The 18,999-nt window shown below is 40.6% G+C and overlaps 1 protein-coding gene across 1 annotated transcript in view; it reads right to left on the bottom strand.

Moving 5' to 3' along the window:
- The window catches only part of DRC11 (dynein regulatory complex subunit 11), a 106,239-nt gene that overhangs the window by 20,028 nt on the left and 67,212 nt on the right, over positions 1-18,999 (bottom strand). The window contains exons 10-14 of the mRNA XM_082056418.1: positions 15,956-16,062; positions 15,647-15,742; positions 8,660-8,721; positions 5,817-5,899; positions 2,869-2,976 (exon numbers count right to left, since the gene is read on the bottom strand). Of these exons, the coding sequence (XP_081912544.1) occupies positions 2,869-2,976; positions 5,817-5,899; positions 8,660-8,721; positions 15,647-15,742; positions 15,956-16,062 (456 nt within the window). The remainder of the gene's footprint in view (positions 1-2,868; positions 2,977-5,816; positions 5,900-8,659; positions 8,722-15,646; positions 15,743-15,955; positions 16,063-18,999) is intronic.

An 18,999-nucleotide genomic window follows, 5' to 3' on the forward strand; every position in this document is an offset into this window, starting at 1 on the left:
ACAAGGGTTCATGTTGCATGTAGGGCTAACAGAATTCCTTCTGCTGTCTGAAATGACACTTTCCAGCTTCCTCAGAAAACAAACTAACAGGACTATCTGTTGGAGCTGTGTTTGTCAGTGATTTTGAAACCAGATGTTACCATGTGTTGTGTTTTATCTCCTTTTAACTTCTGCCTGCATTTCCCTTTTTGGGTAATTTTTCCTCTTAAATGTTACTGCTGCTCGATGAGCACTGGAGACTCTGACTGTGGTCACTTAGGCTCGTTCTGCTCCAAAATCCTTTGCTACTTATATCCCTTCTATCCATGCTTGCCAAGTGTAGTGTTAGCACATGTACAGGAGCTCATGTTATTCCTCAGTCTGGAACATGGCAGCTGCATGTCGCAGAGCAGGTATGATCTATCTGTCAGGAGGAGGGGGATCTTTTTCTGTTCCCTTCATTTTATTCAGGTGAGCAAATGCGAGGGTTGCTATGTTTCACTTGCTCTGCCAGCAGCACTGACTACTCATTATTTCTAAATCTGTCCCTATGGCTGCTCCAGGTAAATTCATTCTGGGCTCTAAGAAATATGCTCCATCACCTGGGAAAGCCCAGCAGAAACATCTGCACAGTGAAAACAGAACCACAGAGGGAGTTTTAGTTGGTTGATGGTGATAGAATTTGTCTTCCCTGCAGCTCTATTGCTGTATGAGTACAGGTGAACCTCCAGAGATGGAAGTAGCAGGAAATGTCAAATGCTTTATCTACACACACTGGTAGTCCACTAACAACACTGCCTTGATACCTTAAAATGTCCTGTGTCAGTTGTGGTGGTTGTTACAAAGCCAGATTGGAAAAATCTGGGTTAGCATCCACTGCTTCTGAAGTTCTTTGAGACAGGTGTCTGTCAGACTATGGGACTCATGGGGAGACCAGCCCCAAAAGTGATGGGCTGTGGAGGGAGCCCATGGCTTAGCCTGGAAAAGTTCTGGGGGTCAAGAGAGGCAGCTAGGTAAGAATGGTATTTAAAAACAAATCCAATAAGGCTGCCTGTGTCCTAATGGCTTAATGTCCCAAATAAATGACAAGGAACTGAGTGTTAAGATGAAAGCCATTATTTCGGCACTGTGCAGGATGTAGTGAAGTTGTCAGCCACCCAGGTTTTATTAATGTTTGGTCGTTCCATACCAATCTATTACTATTACACATAGATTTATTATGAGGGGAGCAGCAGACTCCTCTGTGGTTAAAGATGAAGTATATCTTCTACTATTATTTCTCCTTTCAGCTGCTTACAATTTCCTCAATGGCATTTAAACTGGACCTTTCCTCACCATCAGGTGACTATTTTGAGAAAAACTTTCACTTCTATGCATACACAATTACATAATGATTAATTAGTTCTGAGACCAATTAGGTAAAATGTCACCCATAACATATCACCCAAAAGGTTAAACCATCCCTGTGCCTTTTTTTGTCTTATGCAAGATGTTTGTGTTTTTTTTTAAACTCTGAGGCATTTTTCAAACTGCTATTGCAAATATGTTCTGTTTATTTAACTAGTCCAGATTCTCTTCTCCCTAGATTTTTAGGTAATTGTATAAATGGCAGAAATTTAATGGATTCTCTTTCTTCTTGCCTTGGGGGTGTCTTGGAGCTTGATTTCACCAGACTAGATGGTATTAAAACATAACCTTGGAGTTATATGTGAAACACCACACTGTGGTCAGTGCAGAGTAACCGAGGTAACTGCTGAGCTCTCTCTCAGCTAATTGGGGTCAAACTTGCAGCCAACACTTGAGTTTACCCAAAACCAGCTGAGGGCATTTTAGATGGGAAGAGCCCCATCTAGGCTGAAGGCAGGGGTGCTGCTAGCACCCTATTTGTTAACCTGACTCTTCAGATGGAACTGTAGGGTAGAAGGAGCAGTTTTCCTGAAATCCAAATGAAGCAGACTTGTACACTACTGCACCAAGCTTTCTACAATAAATGGAGCCCACTTCTGGGACAGGAGGAGCTGGGAAGTGCCTCAGGAGAGCCCAAGGCATGTATGCACAGAATAGCCTGAGCACTGGTCATTCTGGAGGATGTGCAAAGAGGACAGAAAAGCAGCTCTGTGTCATCTCTGCTCCATTTGCCAGCATGTAATATAGGGAGACATCAGCTCTTTTGCCCTATAAAGGGGATCAGCAGGCAATGATACAGCCTGGGGGAGGATATGCCTAGTTAAAATCTCCTTGAAATACAATCGGGAATGGAAAAGGATGCAAGAGTAGAGGCCCTTGAGGCAGGCACTTCTTGCAATCACTAGAGTTTGGCTCAGTGCCATTCCCAAGTAAAATATGAGATAGATTTTATGTTAAAAGCAAACAACCTGACCCAGCAAAGCCTGGTTAGATATTGGCTAGGTCTGGCATTAAAACTGCAAGGGCATTTTAAAAGTGTTCTCTCTGATGTACAAAATGTATTCAGACTAATTCCTTAAATGATTGTATTGTGTAGTACTGAGTAACATTAGCCAGCTTGTAAAAGGTAAATTGCAACCTTAGCCCTTCCCTTAACTTGATTAATTTTGATCACTGGAGCTTGTTTTAGCTATTATCTTTCCCAAGTGATTTCCTTTTATGTGCTGCCATTCACTAACTGTTAACATGCAAACAGAGACGGTATGGAAATGCAATACCTGACAATTGCATGTGCAAGCTCCTTTATGCACTATTAAAATGATACGGTCTTCACTCAGAAGGCTTAATTGAAAAACAATTATACTGCAAAATGTTTTAGATTACGATTAATCAAGTCCTGTCAAAGCCAGTAAAAATGCATGTTACTGACAGGAAGCAAAGCCATTGTGTTCTGCCCTCTAGTAATTTCTGCTGTGCTCTTACCTAATGGCAATATTCCATACAGCGCTATTAGCTGTCTGACATGTGCAAGAGAGGCCATTGGCTCTACACCTGCCCGAAGAAGTGCGGTCCTCATGTAGTTGTACTCGCCTGTAGGGAGGAAGCGTGGGCTTAATAAATGTGACACTGCATTGTTATAAAATGCATAACTCAAGTAATGAAAAACTACCACAGAATACCAATATAATGTGCTGTCAGCAAACCCAGTAGCGTCAAGGGACAGGGACTCACACAGGGCAATGTTGTGGAATGTAGCCCTGAGAAATTTGAAAGGTGAACTGCAAAGGCAAACTAAGTTAAACGCACTCTGGACTTTCCCTTCCAGACTGTGTAAGGTGTTCAGTGGTAACCAGGTGTTCCAGTGACCTTTCAAAGAAACTTTGTGGAGAAGAATCATTAGTAGCACCTTAAATCACACTGCTGGCAAAGGATTTCTAGATTTGGGATTTTGCAGGACTGCAATGCCAGTGAACCACACTCTATCAAAAGGATTTCAAAAAAGGATAAAAGAGATTTTAACAAGCATTTCTTCTGGCTGCATCACACCTCAGGTTCTTGCTATGTTAGACATTTAAGCATGTCACCTAACTTGGTGGGGCTCTTTGCTTTGCAGTTCATAATTTTTCTTCAAAAAAACACTCCACAAAACAACCTAAGAAAACTACAAATCCCCAACATGAACTCAAATAGTCTAATTATCTAATCTTGCCTCAGCTCTTGTTGCAGAGCCGTAATCACACTGCTTGCCCTGTCAAAGTCCGTATGCAAGGCACATTAGAGAACCAAGATTCAGAAGGATGGGCCACAACCAGGAAAGCTAGTTGTGACAATGTAGTCAATGATTATATTTTAGCATAAAATACATGTCAGAGTGAATATTATTGAAAAACAATCGTATATTATTTTATGGGAGATATAAAAGGAAAGCACAAGAGCTCTCTGGAGCAGAGATAAATGAGCAATGGTTGAAAGAGACAGTGGAGTTGTGATTTGGGGGCAAAAAGGCAGACAAGCCTGGTGCAACTGGCCCCCTCCCTTCTGAAGAATAAAATTCATTTCAGGTTTTATCTTTTATTTAAGGAGAAATCAGAAGAACTGGATAGGAATTAATCTTCACAGATTTAATTAGAAGGCATCAAAGGGTTTAATTGCAACTGAACATAAATCACAGTGGATATTCTCTGACTAATTTAGATAAGGTCACCAAGAAAATTAGTTCAGTGATGTCGGTTTGTCATAGAGGGGGGACATTTTGGTGCCTTTGCTCACTGTGTAGCACAATTTTGCTCTTTGTCCTTTCCCCAGGACCTGGGAGTGAGTGACCTTCCTTAGATTTCAGCCCTGTAGAAGCTGAGTAGATGAGGGCTTATTTTTCTGCACACTTTGCTTGTGAACCTTAAAGAGGGAGGGTTTTGGGTATTTGATGGGGGGGAAAAAAGAAGTTACGTCCAAATCCTAGGCCAATTTTAAATTCCCCTTGTGTCTTGTTCTGGCACCTCAAGAAGAATGACTGCGTTTTGAGTGAGAAAATGCTGGATTTGCCAGTCTGAGCCACCTCCTTGCTGCCTGGTCTTCATGGGCCAGCAGCCATGCTGGTACATGTGGGGGACCTGGCAGCCAGGTGAATGTCACCAGACTCTGCACTTTTGTGCCCAACATCATCTTCTGCTGGGAAGTGAATGTTCCCAGCATAATTTGGAGCAGCCCTTGTGTTGCTCTATGCTGCAGAGGAGCCAAGGCTTCAGACCTCAGGGTCAAGGTGAGATGGCCCAAAGCAATCTCAGCCTGCTTCCATGTTTGATGTTACCAGCTGTTAATTATTATCTACAGGCTAAGACATGCTTTCAAAACATCTGTGGTAGGGAATGTTTGCTGGACAAAAGTGACCTTGATGGTACTGGTTGGGTGAATGAAGGAATAATGAAAATATTTCATTACTTTACTTTGTGATCTTTAATAAGCATAAAATGGGTGGAATACTTGTTAATTCATTCTTCAACAGAGTAGGTAAAGACTCTGAAGGCAGTAATTGCTGCTTCTAAGAGTTTATATAAACGTGGCATTTAGAGATGATTGTATGACAACGCAGATTTTTCTGGTGCAGATACATACTGCAGAGGCATTGTGACTTCTGGATGTCTGCAAATTCAAATAATGGTGGCCTTTAAAACAACAGTTTGGTTGCTTTTTTTTTTTTTTTTTTTCTTCTTCCTGCTAAGGTTGCTGTCATTTTACTGTACATCACCAAATGCTTTTGGAGATGGGGTCAGATACCAGTGCAGCCTGCAAGTGTGTTGTTTGTTCTTATTTTTCTCTGCACAGCAAGGGCAAGCATGTCTTGCTGTAGCTGCAGGTAACAGAAACTGGGCAAGAGGACTATGAAATGCAGAACTGGGCAGAAACACATCTTACTCAAATCGAGGGCCAGATATGCCTCAAAGCACTGCTCAGAGTTCAGGGCCAGTCAGAGAGCGGGAGGTAAAAGGGTGAGTCTTCTTTCCTGAATGGACAAATGCTGAAGTAATGATTTTTGCTGTCCTCTGGGAAATATTCTGAATGGATTATGATCCCTAGTCTGATAGGTTTGCATTGTCTTGCCAATGCCTGGCCAGTGCTCCTTAAAGGATGCTTCACCTCAGAGTGGCTTGTGGCATCCAAAAACATCCAAGGCTTCCAGGTGCTGGTGCTTGGAGCTAAGCACCAGCTCTACAAACAGGCCCTGGTTTCAGCAGCAGAAGTGAAAGGAATTAAGCACCCTGCAGAGACAGACTTGATTTGCATACATGGCTTTAGATATTAAAGTTGGAAACTCCTGAAAGCGCAATTACTCTTGAAGTCATTCTTGACTGGAAATAGGGGTCACTGAACGTTGAACAGTTGGTGGTTTGGTTAGACTAAAAACCATATTATCTGTAAAATGTGTACTTTACCAACATAATCGGAGAGATTCACAGTCTTGGCTTTTATTAATAATCCTTCTTCCACTAGCTCTCTGTACAGAGAATCAATGGTCCTATGGACAAGAGACATCATTCAGAAATTGGAGGGAACCATAAGTAAAAGTTCAGTCCTTCAATAACTGGACTAGCTTGAGAATTATTTATGCTTTCTTAGCTTTATAAATGTATTATTTAGATCAGAAGGTGACTAGCTCCATAAATATGAAATCAATAAGTATAGCTTTCTATGTTATGGCAAGGAATCCCTTTTATTACTTCATACACCACATGGCTCCCTCTCACACCAATTCCATATACCCATTTCCAGGTGATGCAAGATCAGTTATGACTTGTGTAATAGACTCATTCATTAATATCAATTACTGGGAAATTATATTTAAATTATATAATAATAGCAATCCTAACACTGCTATGCCTATTCACTTAGCTCTCCAATTAGCAGTAATTCATTAATTCTTCCTGGAATTTAGTCTGTTTGCAATAGAGAGCCTCATCTTCTCAGGAACATACGGGGAATGACTCCATCAGAGCAACCAGTGGTCCTTGTACTGCAGGGTTAGGGTGATGCTGGCCAAAGGAGGATTGGGAGAAAAACGTACAGTGGAAACCATAGTGTAACTTCTCCAGTGGAACCATTTCTTCCTAGTGGTTGGAAATAGCTCCCAGTAATAGAGGATTTAATATGCTTATATTTGTATCCAGTTTTCTACTACTGTGGGGATGTTCTCCTTAGTCTCTCTTTGAGAATTCTGTCTAAATACTAATTTCAATGATACTTTTGACACTACGTTCTACAGGTTGATACTGCTTCAAGAATTACATAAAATGAATAAGCCTGTTGGAAATTTTTCTTATATTGTTAGTGTAAACAATATTGATTTGAACATTTTTTAGATCTTTTGCTGTTTATGCACTTTTAACATCCTTTCCCTTCAATATCTGAGCTTTTTTTGTCTTTGTCGCCTATCTTAATTGGGACATTCTGGTATTGCTACAATAAAAATATTTAATAGTAAGTCTCAGCTGGGTAATAAAATCATATCTGTAATTTGAAGTCTGCAGCCCTTTTTCATTTCAGCTGAGGAGTTTTATGTTTATGCAGTGTTAGTGGCACAACTAATATAGGAGTAGTAATAAGGAAATACCAAACTTAACACACCTTCAACAACGTTGATTTTTGCCACTCTGACTCTTGCTTTTATTCCCTGTGATTTTATGTTGGAGTATGCATCATAAAACAAGCAGAAGGTAGAACAGGACTAATCTGACAGTTCTGTTGGGAGCATGACTTCTACTTTTCCTGTCTTATTATTTTTACCGTACAAGCTTAATGATGCATGCCCTGAGTCTCCTCCAAGTAAGTGTGATGTGATCAGTCTCTGACTAAAGCCCCCTGTGCCCCCTCCACCATGTCAGAAATGAGATGAACCTGAGCTTTTCTTGGTTATTTCTGAAACGCTTCACCCTTCCTTGCTCAGCAGGGAAGAGCAAAACATTAGAGCCAAAAATGCCATATAAACTCTGATTAAAAGCCAGCTACTAAAAAGCTTGTGTTCTTAAATGGTTGTACATTGTATTAAGTTTGTTTATAAGAAGCAGGTATGTGCAAGAGTAATTTTAAAAGCACAGAATATATGCATACTTGTTAGCTTGGCACTGTTCTTGTAAGAGAGGTCATGCTCTGTTATAATCCATGACACATGTATTTTAAATATTTGCTTGGAGAGTTTTTCTTATTTTAAAGCAGGTAAAGAGATCATTGATTGTGTAGGGCTAGTACCCAAATGATCTAGTCCAGGTCTTTCTGTGCGTGTCTTGTAGAAACAGATTTGTGGGGTGAGTCCTGTGTGCTTCCCCCTGCAGTGATTGAGTGTGTTTGTCTTCATGCTGTTCTCCAGCCCTGCTCTCCTGGGTCCTGCCCTGCACCAGTCCCGGTGGCGATATCTCTACATATAGGTGTCTGTGTTATGTTTACAGCTGAAAAATGGCCAGATTATCAGTGAACGCATCGTGAGCTCACTGGAAATGTAACGTCAAAGGAAGAAATCTTCTCAAATCCTACAAACAAAATAAGGGTGCTTAAAAGAGCAAGGGTACACAAGAAATCGCCAGGTTTGCTAGAACTCTTGTTGATAAACAAGGCTGATTTATAACATGTACATTATATCGCAGACATGAAGGGTGATTTATGGAGTAGAGGGGCTGGTCTGCAGCCTCCCTTATCAGGTTTCAGCTGGGATGGATAATCTGACAGTCAACAAAACTGCCAGGTGCTTCTGCACCTGCAGAGAGGATGGGAAAGAGGCAAATGGGGTCAATATCCTGCCTAAATGTTACATGTGCCGAGCTTTACATACTAGAATTAACCTGAGCGAACTTAATGGAGACTGGCCCCAGTGGTGTGTGTTGCAGAACGGTGATCTTAATTTGTATGTATTGTCAAAGATGGGGAAAAAACAAGGTCTGTATTGTGTAGCTTTAAAGTAGTTTTGTTGCTCTGCTATTTCTGGTGTTGCAAAGCCATCATCTGGGGAGGAGCAGTGGCAAGTTTGTGGTGTTCACTGGGAGTGCAAAAAATGGTTTAGCTGAAGTGTATGTGCTTCAAGTTTGTAGATTATTTTTTTTTTAATCATCTAGGCTTTTTTTTTATGGATATTTATAGCTGTTAAGAGGTTTTATTGTAGAGTGCCTGATGCTGGTAAGCATAGCAATGTTGAGATTCTCCTTGTGTGATTAGAAGCTAAAAGGGTTGGTAGCAAAGAGGATGCAGCCTCTTGTTGCCTGAATCTTGGGTAAACAGATAGTCTCTTTACCTGTCAGGAGTTAGGTCTTGCTCCAGCTCGGGTATCTTTTTCCTCCCAGTTGTTGCTTTTTTCTGAGGACCACAAAAACAGGAAGGAATTACTGACTTTAGTACAGGTATATATATATATATATATATATTTGAATGTATAGAAGCAAAGTGAGGGCCAGAACAGCAGATGTTTCAGTGTTTGAATGTGGCTCTTGTTACTGAAGGAACCCAAAAAAGAAAAAGCATATCCCTGAATGTGCTGAGGGAAGAAGTCATGTCCCTATTTATTATATAAAAGCATGGTAGATGTTCCCATTCCTAAGTGCCTCACCAAGGCATGGGAGAGGTGAAGCAGCCCTGAGCTGAGAAGCTGTGTCCACACCATGAATCACATGCAGATCCTGTGGCATGTGCTCTTGAACTTGACTTTACATGAAGTAACCTGGTGGGTGTTGCTCCCTTCTAGGATATAGCTGCTCGGGGAGCATGTATACCTCAACTGCAGCTGTCACCTCGCTGAGGAGTGCCCCCGAGCACCGTACTCAGAAGCAAACAGTCCTGCTCCTTCTGGTGTGGCTGCATACAAAAGAAATTCAGGGCTATTTGCTCCAAGGCAAAATTCTTTTATCCCTCCTTTTTGGGGCATGAGGCTGGTTGAAGGAACATGGCCCTTACCTGAGAGAGAAGCAGGAAGGAAGAAGGGCATGGGGTCCAAGCAGTTGCTCCAGAGACTGTTCATGTTGTTTTTACATTGGGGCAAAATATATAAGCAGCTTCCCTAAGGTCACACCAGGGTGCTTATAGCTGGACCAGGACATGAAACCAACCCTCCTGAGTCTCTGGCTAGCCTCCTAACCGTCAGACATCCTTTCTGCATTCTCTTTCTTCATGCCTCAGGGAAGAAGCTTGAAGAGGTCAGAAAAACATGATCCGCTCTTCTCTTGATATTTTCACCACTTTCGCTATGGGAAGATTTTATATCTTATGAGACCAGTTTCTTTACCTACTGCAAAATGCCTATCGAAATCATAAATAAGAAAGATGTGAATCGGTATATCTCAAGCCCCCTCCATTAGTTATAGCTCACAAGCCATAAATACGGTTAGGGATAATTAGCAGTGGAGAGGACATCATTAATCCATGTTAGTGCCCACCACTGGTGTCAATACGTAAGTTCTGCAAAGCACTTCAGAATTACTTCAGTGGAACTATTTACACAGCAGCGTTTATGTACCCTGGGATTTCAATGGCTTACATTTAGGCATGTGCTTAAATGTTTAGTTGATCAAGACAGGTTATTCTTTCCAAAAGTTTATGTTCCCTACCTTGGGAATACAGTCATTTACTTTATTTTTTTAATAGTGAATACTTCTGCAGAGCTCTAGAGGCTGTGCTGTTGAGATAAAAAAAATCTTATCCAATTAGCTGGAAAATGCTGCTTTTTCCCTAAAATTGGATCAGCAGCAGTATTCAGAAATACATGAATTTTAAGTTCTCAGGGAGAGCTGCAATGTAAATAACCTATAGTTGAATCACTGTTTACAAAGCAAAAAAGATAACCTAGTTGAAAATGCAAACTAAACCCAGAGCTATATGGATAAGCTAACGAGGAAACGGTGATGTGTTTAAGTTTTGGGATAGAATAATGCAAACAACTCTGTTTCTGCAGAACTACACCTTAGCTTTCTTTACATAAATAAGCTTGGCAGCAAATGCTCATTAGAACGTGCCAGTGAGGTTTTGTTTTAAAGAAAAGGAATGGGAAGAACAAAGCATATGCCATGCTGTCTTAACAACTGAGGAAATATTGAGACTGTCAGTGGTTTATTTCTGGTGTTCCTCCAGCTTTGTCTCTTTAACCTTTCTTCTAACAAGCTAGAAATTGCATATCATGGGGTCTGACTGGGAAGAAAAGCTCATTTCCACCTATGTAAAGACACTAAGCATATGCTGAATTTATTGGCCAACTGGTATTGTCCTCAAGGCAGCTTCACCAATAAAGTAACTCCAGAGCGAAACAAAAATGAACTATGCAGGGGGGAAAATGTGTTTTCCTAATTAACATCAGCATTTATGGGAAATTTGGCAAACACTGAGATATGCGATAAGGGGAAATATGAAATGTAGACAATGGCTTCTCTCCAAAATGTCTTACTGGGAACTGCTTTTATTTAGAAAATGATAATGTTTAATGAATGTGAACATGCTCATAATTTATAATGGATATCTCCTTGTTTCTATCTCTGAAATGTCAGTCTAGCTTCTGTGTAGCCATCCATTTACTTGGTTATTTTCTGCTTTGATAAGTCACATGTAGTGAACTGCATTAGTTATTAGTTGGCAGATGACAGAAGACTGTCTTCCATGCTCGATGTGCTGTCTTGTCTTATTGTGTGGGCTCATAAAATGTTCTGAGTAGCTCAGAGGTTGCTACAAGTGAACGCAGACCTGATTTTGGACAAGATTCCAGATCAGAGATTCTCTGGCACCAGAAGGGAGAGGGCAGCCAAAATGTCTCATTGAGGGAACTGTTCCATTTTGGAACTGCAGGATCTGTGTCACTCTCTGGCTGTGATCATATGAGTCCTGCTGCCACTGGCTGTCTGCAGCTACTGCCACCAAGTATGTGGAAAAGTAAGGAGAGGAAAGTACTCCTGTAGTTTAAGGGAAAGAACAGTGTATAAGCAGCGGTCTACACAGTGTTTGAGTGGATTCCTTGCAACATGATGCTTGGGTGGGAGATGGAGCAAGTGCAGATTTGTGTGCATCTGCTCTGGATTGAGAAGTCTTTTCTGGCAATATCAGGATATAGAGAGCAGCTTCTGATACTTGTACTGAAAAAGCTCTTAGCCAAAGATGTTCTCACTGATGATTAAGTTCTTACCTAAATGAGGGGCTCTGATCTGTAATCCCTGTTGGATTTAGCTACAGCATCCAAAGAGGTTACAGCCCCCACAGCTGGCTGAGAGCTCTGGGTGTTAATCACTATTAGCTCCAGAGAATCCAACAGGGGTTGTCAATCACTGTCCTCAAATCCAGCCTTTTCTCCGTTCTGACCCATCCTGTCCTGTGGCCTTATACAGTATGATTTTGCTCTTATCAAGTCTCTCAGCTGATGTCAATATTCCTGTTATAGCCATTGCTGTAGTTAACCTCTTGTCGTTTTCTTTGCTTCTGCTCAGCTGCATCAAAAGGGATATTCAAAGCTGCACTGAGATGTTAGCAAGGCCTATCTCAGAAGCAATTTTTACACGCTTAGGTTCTCATGTCTCCTTTTTCTGAATTCTGGCCATGTCTTTGTCTATATGTGGGTGTGTTGACTTGCAATGGGTTGCTTTACCTGCAGTTAGATCCAAAACTAATCCTTGGGGGAGCAGTGCAGGAAAAGCAGCACAATGGACTTGATAAAAAACACCCTGATAAGCACTTAAATGTAACTTCCAGGTCAGTAACTGCAGAGAGCTCATCCGTCAGCTCTTATGTGAGGTGGAAAGCCAGTTTAAGGAAGCTAGGTGTGTTGTGGTTTACTTGGCTGCAGATTCCCAAGAGAAACTCCTTTGGCTGCTAAGCCCTCTGGATGCCACGGTTAGGTACATGACACCCATCTAGAAGAAATGCTTGTAAAGCTGGTGGCTAGTGTTGAGCCACCCATATCAGAAGCTTGGGCTGTCAGCAGAAAGGGGTGGACTTGGAAGAAAAACATTTCACTAAACGTTTATGCTGGTACAAGGATGCCACAGACTTTCTAGAAAGCACTTTGGGAAAAGCTTGCTCTTTATCTTTTACTTCAGGTGCTTTATAACAGGCTCTGCTAGGCTGCATGAGGACTTGGACCTTCTGATATCTTTTTACTAGCCTTTATAGACATCAATGCCATATCCCTCAGTAGGAGGCAATCTCACTGTCTTTACCCAGGTGCTTACAATCCCAGCTTGCTGATCCATGGCTGGGCAGCTGACAAGCTGCCACGGTGCATAGTGAAGAAAAATGCAATTTGCAGCAGAGCTGAACCGCATTCTTTTGTTTCTGTTGTGTCCTCATTCCCCCACTTGTGACAGTCATCAGATCGGGAGCAACTGAAGCCCAGCACAGCATCTCTGAACAAGGACACTTGTGCTCTATACTCTGTCAATGCTGGACCATAAGGACAAATAACAGTGGGGGAGTCTGTGGGGTGAGATGCTTCCAACACAGATAGAGGCATATATGACAACTGTGCCTCAAATGATAGTGGTGTGGCTTGTTGTGTATTAGGTGCAATCTCATTAGTTTAGCTATTTCCAAACCAGCCTAATGGTCTGGACACCCATTTGTAATGAGAAAAGCAATTTGTTCTTCCACCCACAGTGATTCTTCCACAAAGGTGGCAAATAGGGTTTTTATCTCAGGGGGCAGTAAGAGCAATTTTTGATAGGGTTAAGTGTCAGCTTTTAGTATTAAGTGGTATTTTAAGGTTTGGGAGCAAGTGACAAAGTTCAGCCTAGAAAGAATGGTATATGGAAATAAGAGTGCCCTATGCATATGCTTGGAGCTCTTAAATTTTTTTTAAGACCTGAGCCATCTGAAACACTGACTAGGAAGGAGCAATTACCTTGCTTATCCTTTCTCTTTGCAGTCCAATTCCCAAATGTCCTCAATGAATTCCCCAGGGAAGAGACTTCCAAACACGACTTCAAATACAAATTATTTCCTATGGGTCAGGGAGGTCTGGTGTGGGTGTTCGTGTGTGGTGTTGTGCTTTGTTGGTTTTCTTTGGGGTTTTGATTTTTTTTGTTTGTTTGGTCTGGGGGTTTTTGTGTGATTTTTAATTTTTTTTTTTTTCTCTTTGAGTTGTAAACTACTTATCCTAAGCTGTGCTTGAAAAGGTGGATGACATCTACCCCTGGATAGTGACTATTCCTGACAACAAAAAAAGCCCTAGTTCTACTGTGGTATCTTCTTGCAGAAAGTGCAAAAGAAATCCATTCTTAAAACAGAGGAGGCCAAATGTGGCATTTTGAGTTGCAGCAAGTGCCCTAGACAGAAAACTCCACTTGTAACATTTCACTTAAAGTAATTACCCTTGCTGCCTGTTCCCCCCTGACAGAGTGCAGAAGAAGGTGTGTATTCTTTGAAGAATGCTGAATCCTCCTGGGAATGATTTCCTTTGCAGAATATCCCTCTTAGGAGAAAAAGGAAAATGTTCTACACTGAGCTCCACATGTGTTTATGGGCACAATGAGAATCCAAAACTATCATTATTTCACGTTTAATAGTTCAGAGAGCGGATGTATGGGACCCAGGATGTGGTAACACAAGCCTTGAAAAACTAGAGGAGTTTTGCTGACTAACAAATCAATAAGTTGCTTCCAAAACTTTCCAGACCACTTTATCCTTCTTGTACAAGATCAGTTTTCTTGTGTGCACAGGTCTGCACACACTGTATTGGTTTACAGTCTGAGATATTATGCAAATACTAATTAGAAAAAGCCTTTGCCAATGCTGAATGCACATTTCAAAAAGCTTTGCACAGGGAAAGATGCTTTTTTTACTAAAACTGTATATTTCTTTCTGTTCTCTGTCCATAAAATAGAACTGTGGGGGTTTTTTACTTTTTTTTTTTTTTTTTTTTTCCCCCCTACAAGAAAAATCTTTAGGGAACATGTATTATTTAGTTAGTACTTCTTGCCCTCTTCTCCCCTCCCTCATTCTCTCAGGCTACTGGCACAACTTGGGAAAACAAGACTTAAACAACCTCCCACACCCAAACCCATTTCAGCACTATATTGAAGAAAACAAAACAAACAAAACCCCAAAACAAAACAAAAAAACCCCAATTACCCTAACATAAAGCTTTACAATTCCAATGTGACATTTGGAATCAGTTTTGACCAGCTGACCTAAATGCATCTGCCCATGACAACTTTGGGAAGATGGTTGCAATCTTTTCTGTGTATCTGAAGCCTCTCCCTATTTTTGAAACAGACTTAGGAACCCAATTGGTATCAGTCTTGCGTTAGTAAATTGCCCCTGCACCTTTGTCAGGTGAAAGAGCATTTTTAAAGCTAATTTGAGTAGAAGGACTGCAATAGCAAGTATTTGCATGCTAGAGGGATTATAGAAATGAAGTATAACATGAGATTAGAGTTGGCTGTTTGCCCTGAGGATTTTAAATGGATTTGCTGATTGAATGGTAGGGTCTGTAAGCTTTGAGTTATTTTGCACTGACATGATCTATAGTTTAAATGCTTGGGTAAGGAATTTGGAGGACTCTGAGCTGTGGAATTCTGCATATGGTAATGGTCTGAAACTAGATATGAACATGTGTGCTGTGTTTCAGTGGGCAACACACATTAAAATAATGTACTTGTTTAATCTACTTTATATGCTTAAACAAACTTGTGAGTTCCCCAACCCTTCAACAGTAAAGTAGTACCATAGTTAAACAACGTGTACCTGACTGTATGTGATCTGTGTTTTTACAGAGAAATGAAAGGTTATAGCAAGACATTCAAAGTGATTTTTTTTTTTTTTTGGTGTGTGTTTGTGTGTATGGTTTTGAAACACATTAATCAGTCCTCATTTAGAAGGAAAACAGCAAGCAGCCAGAAAACTTACTGGCACAAAGATCCATGCTTTCCTTGGAAAACTGTATTAATCTGAACCTGTCACCTTAAAGAGAAGGACTCCCTGGCTTTTCCTGTTTGACTGGATCAGAGGACTTCAACAGGGTGTGTATCCCTCTTGAAAATCTCATCTATCTTGTAATGATTTATCTCTGGAAAAGTTCTACTTGTCCTAAGCAATATTTGTAAAGGTTAAGGAATAACAATAGCTAAAGGAAAAGCCCTGAAAAAAGTCCAAAGGTGAACAGATTTTTAAACACCTTCTGACTTAAGATTTAGTAATTGTTTAGGGTGGATGTTTTTGATATTGGTATCTGTGGGACTAGGGTTTGCACTGACTACAAATGTATCTGGGCAGAGAACTGATCTTTACTCTGAATTCTCACGCTTGCTGCTCTTACCTTTTCACTTTTTTTCCCTTTTTTCTGTTTGCCACTCCCCTCTCCATCCACAGCCAGTCTGAGATTCTCCAGTTCCTGTTGCATCACTTTGTCAACCTGTCCAGACACATACAGTTGAATTTTTCTAAGCATTCTGTTCTGCCATCACAGCTCAGACAAACGTTCAGCTAAACAAGTGTTAAAGCAAAGAACAGATAGTAGGGACTCTGGAAGGAGGTAGGGTCCATGCCAGGGCCAGTTCTTACAGCTGTAGAGAAATATACACAGGCGATGCACATTATTAGTGTCCTCTTACTATTGTCAGCACACCTGCACTCTGATCTCCTCCTCCACATCTTTCCGATTCTCTTCTTTGATCAGCTCCGGGTCATGATCCTGGAGAAAATCCCATTGCTCATCTCTGTTCTGCCAGATGTCTGTTATCCAAAAGAAAGAAGAAAGGGGAAAAAAGTTACAGAAGCCACTGGTTTTTCCAACTGCTTCTGGAGGCAAAAAAAACAGGTAGTTGTAGGCAGCTTTTATTAAATTATTAGTTGTATGAAAGTAGCAGGCTCCAGGGACCCTTACCAAGTTTAGAGCCCTGTTGTGCTAGGATCTGTAAATCTTGAGGTTAACTTTTTTTTTTTTTTTGCCTTGAGCTGCAAATGGGTATCAGATTTCAGGAGATTAATGGGAAATGGAGGTTGTAATTTTCTTGTTGTAAAGCTGGAATGCCTGGGGTGTTGTTCATCTTCAAGAGCAGGCGGTTACAGTATCAGCCAAACCACCTCATGCCCGATGTTGGCATTCTTTTTCTTTCTACCTCACAGCATCATACTTAAATCTTTACCATGAAGAAGTCACAAAGATGACTCCTGTCCTGAGAAGTGTGCTCTCTGTGCATGTCTCTTCACTGGTGTAATACAGGCTTGAGGACCAGAAGAAGGTGTTCAATTTAAAGCAGGAAGTTTTCCTTGTTCTCTCCTGCTCAGTTATCTAATGCTAAATTAAAGCTGCTGCAGCCTCATGAGTTAGTAATTCACGTGATGCTAAAATATGGGCCAGGAGCACTGGAATACGCACAAAAGCCTGCAGGGAGAACATGGAAATGGGAATGTGAGGGGACAGTGGATCTGACAGAGCACTAACTTGTACCCAGCCCACAAGTGATAAATGGCCACACAGAGTTTTAACTCTGTTTGGGGAGTTTTAAGTTTGATGCAGTAATTGAGAAGCAGCTGGAGTCTTTTCCAAAAAGAGACAAGGCCCACCTGATACAACACCTTTATTTCTTAGTGTTGTGCAAGGGGTGGGCAATAAGGAGACCCAACTCCAGGAAGAAAATAATCTTGTGCAAACTGATGATATCATGAACAGGGGTTTTTTTCATGTAAGAGTAGCTAATGATCCTGAAGTGCAGCTCTTTATTTTTGAGACAAACTGCAATTTGCTCTTTAGAAAGAAAACTAAATAAAGTCTGGCAAGCTCGGTGCATATCTGAATTCTCTGCTATTAGCAAAGATATTTCTTTTTTTTTTTTTAGTGGGAACGCCTCTCTTCATTCAACATGTTTGAGCTCATTTAAAGGAGGACAATTAATATATTTAATTTCCTTGCATTTTAAGCCTCATAGTATCTTTATAAATGACAGCTGATCTCCAGTAGTATGTGCTAATTCAATTTCCAGATGATTTAAAATGACAGGTTTCTACTTTAAGACAGGCTACTTTGTGAATCTGTTTTGTACGGGGTACTCTTTCCTGTACCTGTTGCCATTTCTAAGGCACTATAAATTCAGGAAGGTTTTCACAGCACCCATAGGAGATGATTCACGTTTTAGCCCAGTTAATATAATACTGGTTGCTATTTCTGTCCCCTGTAAATGTTCACAGTCCAACTATGTGCAAATTATTTGTGGCTTTCCATATAGGGAACAGTTTTTGCAGGTGAGTAGTCTTAATTTCATAACTGAAAATGGTAGAGATAGAGAAGAACAGTGGATTTTTTGGTAAGGACGAAAGAAATTCCAAGGCAGAGACATTAATTTATTTAAATTACTCACAAGTCATCGGATGGCATGATGGATGTCACATAATATTTCAAGAGAGAAAGCAGATTTGCCCTAGTTAAAAGGTACCTCCTTCAGGGTTACCAGCCTGGAATTTCAGCCTTGGGGAAAGGGGATATTACATGGGAGTTATGTGAATTTTTAAACACCCTCCTGACTGGGTCAACAGGTTGCAAGTGCTATGTTTTCACAGGAGTACTAGGTTTTAGATATTTATTTTTCATAGAGGGATCCACAGATTTTTATTGTGTGGGGTTTTTTTTTTTCATAACTGTTTATTGTCATTTTGTAAATTGATTAGTGGTTAATATCCACTGCAGGCAAACCAGTGACAGTCACTGCAGCTTAGGCAGCTGCCTTTGATACTACCTGGCAATGAGTTATCCAAGTGCTATATTAGCCATTTAGGTTAGAGGTCCCTAATTTTAGAAGAGATCAATAACTGATAGGTGTTAGATGCTATGTTGTTCTTTTATAGATCAACAAAATGTTTCAAAGTTATTTTTAGAGGAAGGTCAGGAGGCCAAGGATGTTATGTTTTCACTGGCTGGTCAAAAGTGTCTGGTATTTTGTTACAGACAGGGTCATCCAGCTACAGGAGCTATTTTTGCGCGTGTGTGTATACAGTGCAATTTATATCACCTCTTTTAGAACAGTGCATGCTTATTTTTGGATTATTTTATATGCATATCTCCCTAGCTCAGGACTCAAGACAGCCCAATCCACTAACATGACTGCCAACACCACCATCACAGCAGTGTTAGTTTTCACTTTGCAGACTAGTAGGTCATTCCAATATCCCTGAATTTCAGAGAACAGCTTCTAACTAATAATTGAAATATAATTATCTGAAGCATGAAACTTTTCTTAAAATGACCTCCTGGAAAAAGGATTTGAATCTTCTGGTGTCTGGTTAAAGATACCTAACACTACCATACCTTAAAGCTTGGGCCATAGGGTATTTAAGATGAATTCAAATATCAACTGCAACACTGAGCAAGTCAAGTATTAATTAGCTGTCTGTATAATGGGGAAATAGCATTTTGCTGCCTCATAGCACAAGGTACTGCAAAAATAAAACCTGGGAAGATGGAGGTAATGATTCAGGCTGCTTCCGTTTGTTCCACATAAACTCTTGGTATTCCAATCTAAAAGTAGATGTCAGACAGAAACTGGCTGTTTCCAACAACATTTTATAAAACAAGTATTTAGATAGAGCTTGGCAAATGTAATTTAGGATCTAGCAAAACTGCAGAATACAGTTTTAAGAGAATAAAAGTCTTCACGACTTCCAGTGAGGTTTAGG

The sequence above is a fragment of the Streptopelia decaocto genome (assembly GCF_964273445.1).
Source record: "Streptopelia decaocto genome assembly, chromosome: 6".
NCBI lineage: Eukaryota > Metazoa > Chordata > Aves > Columbiformes > Columbidae > Streptopelia > Streptopelia decaocto.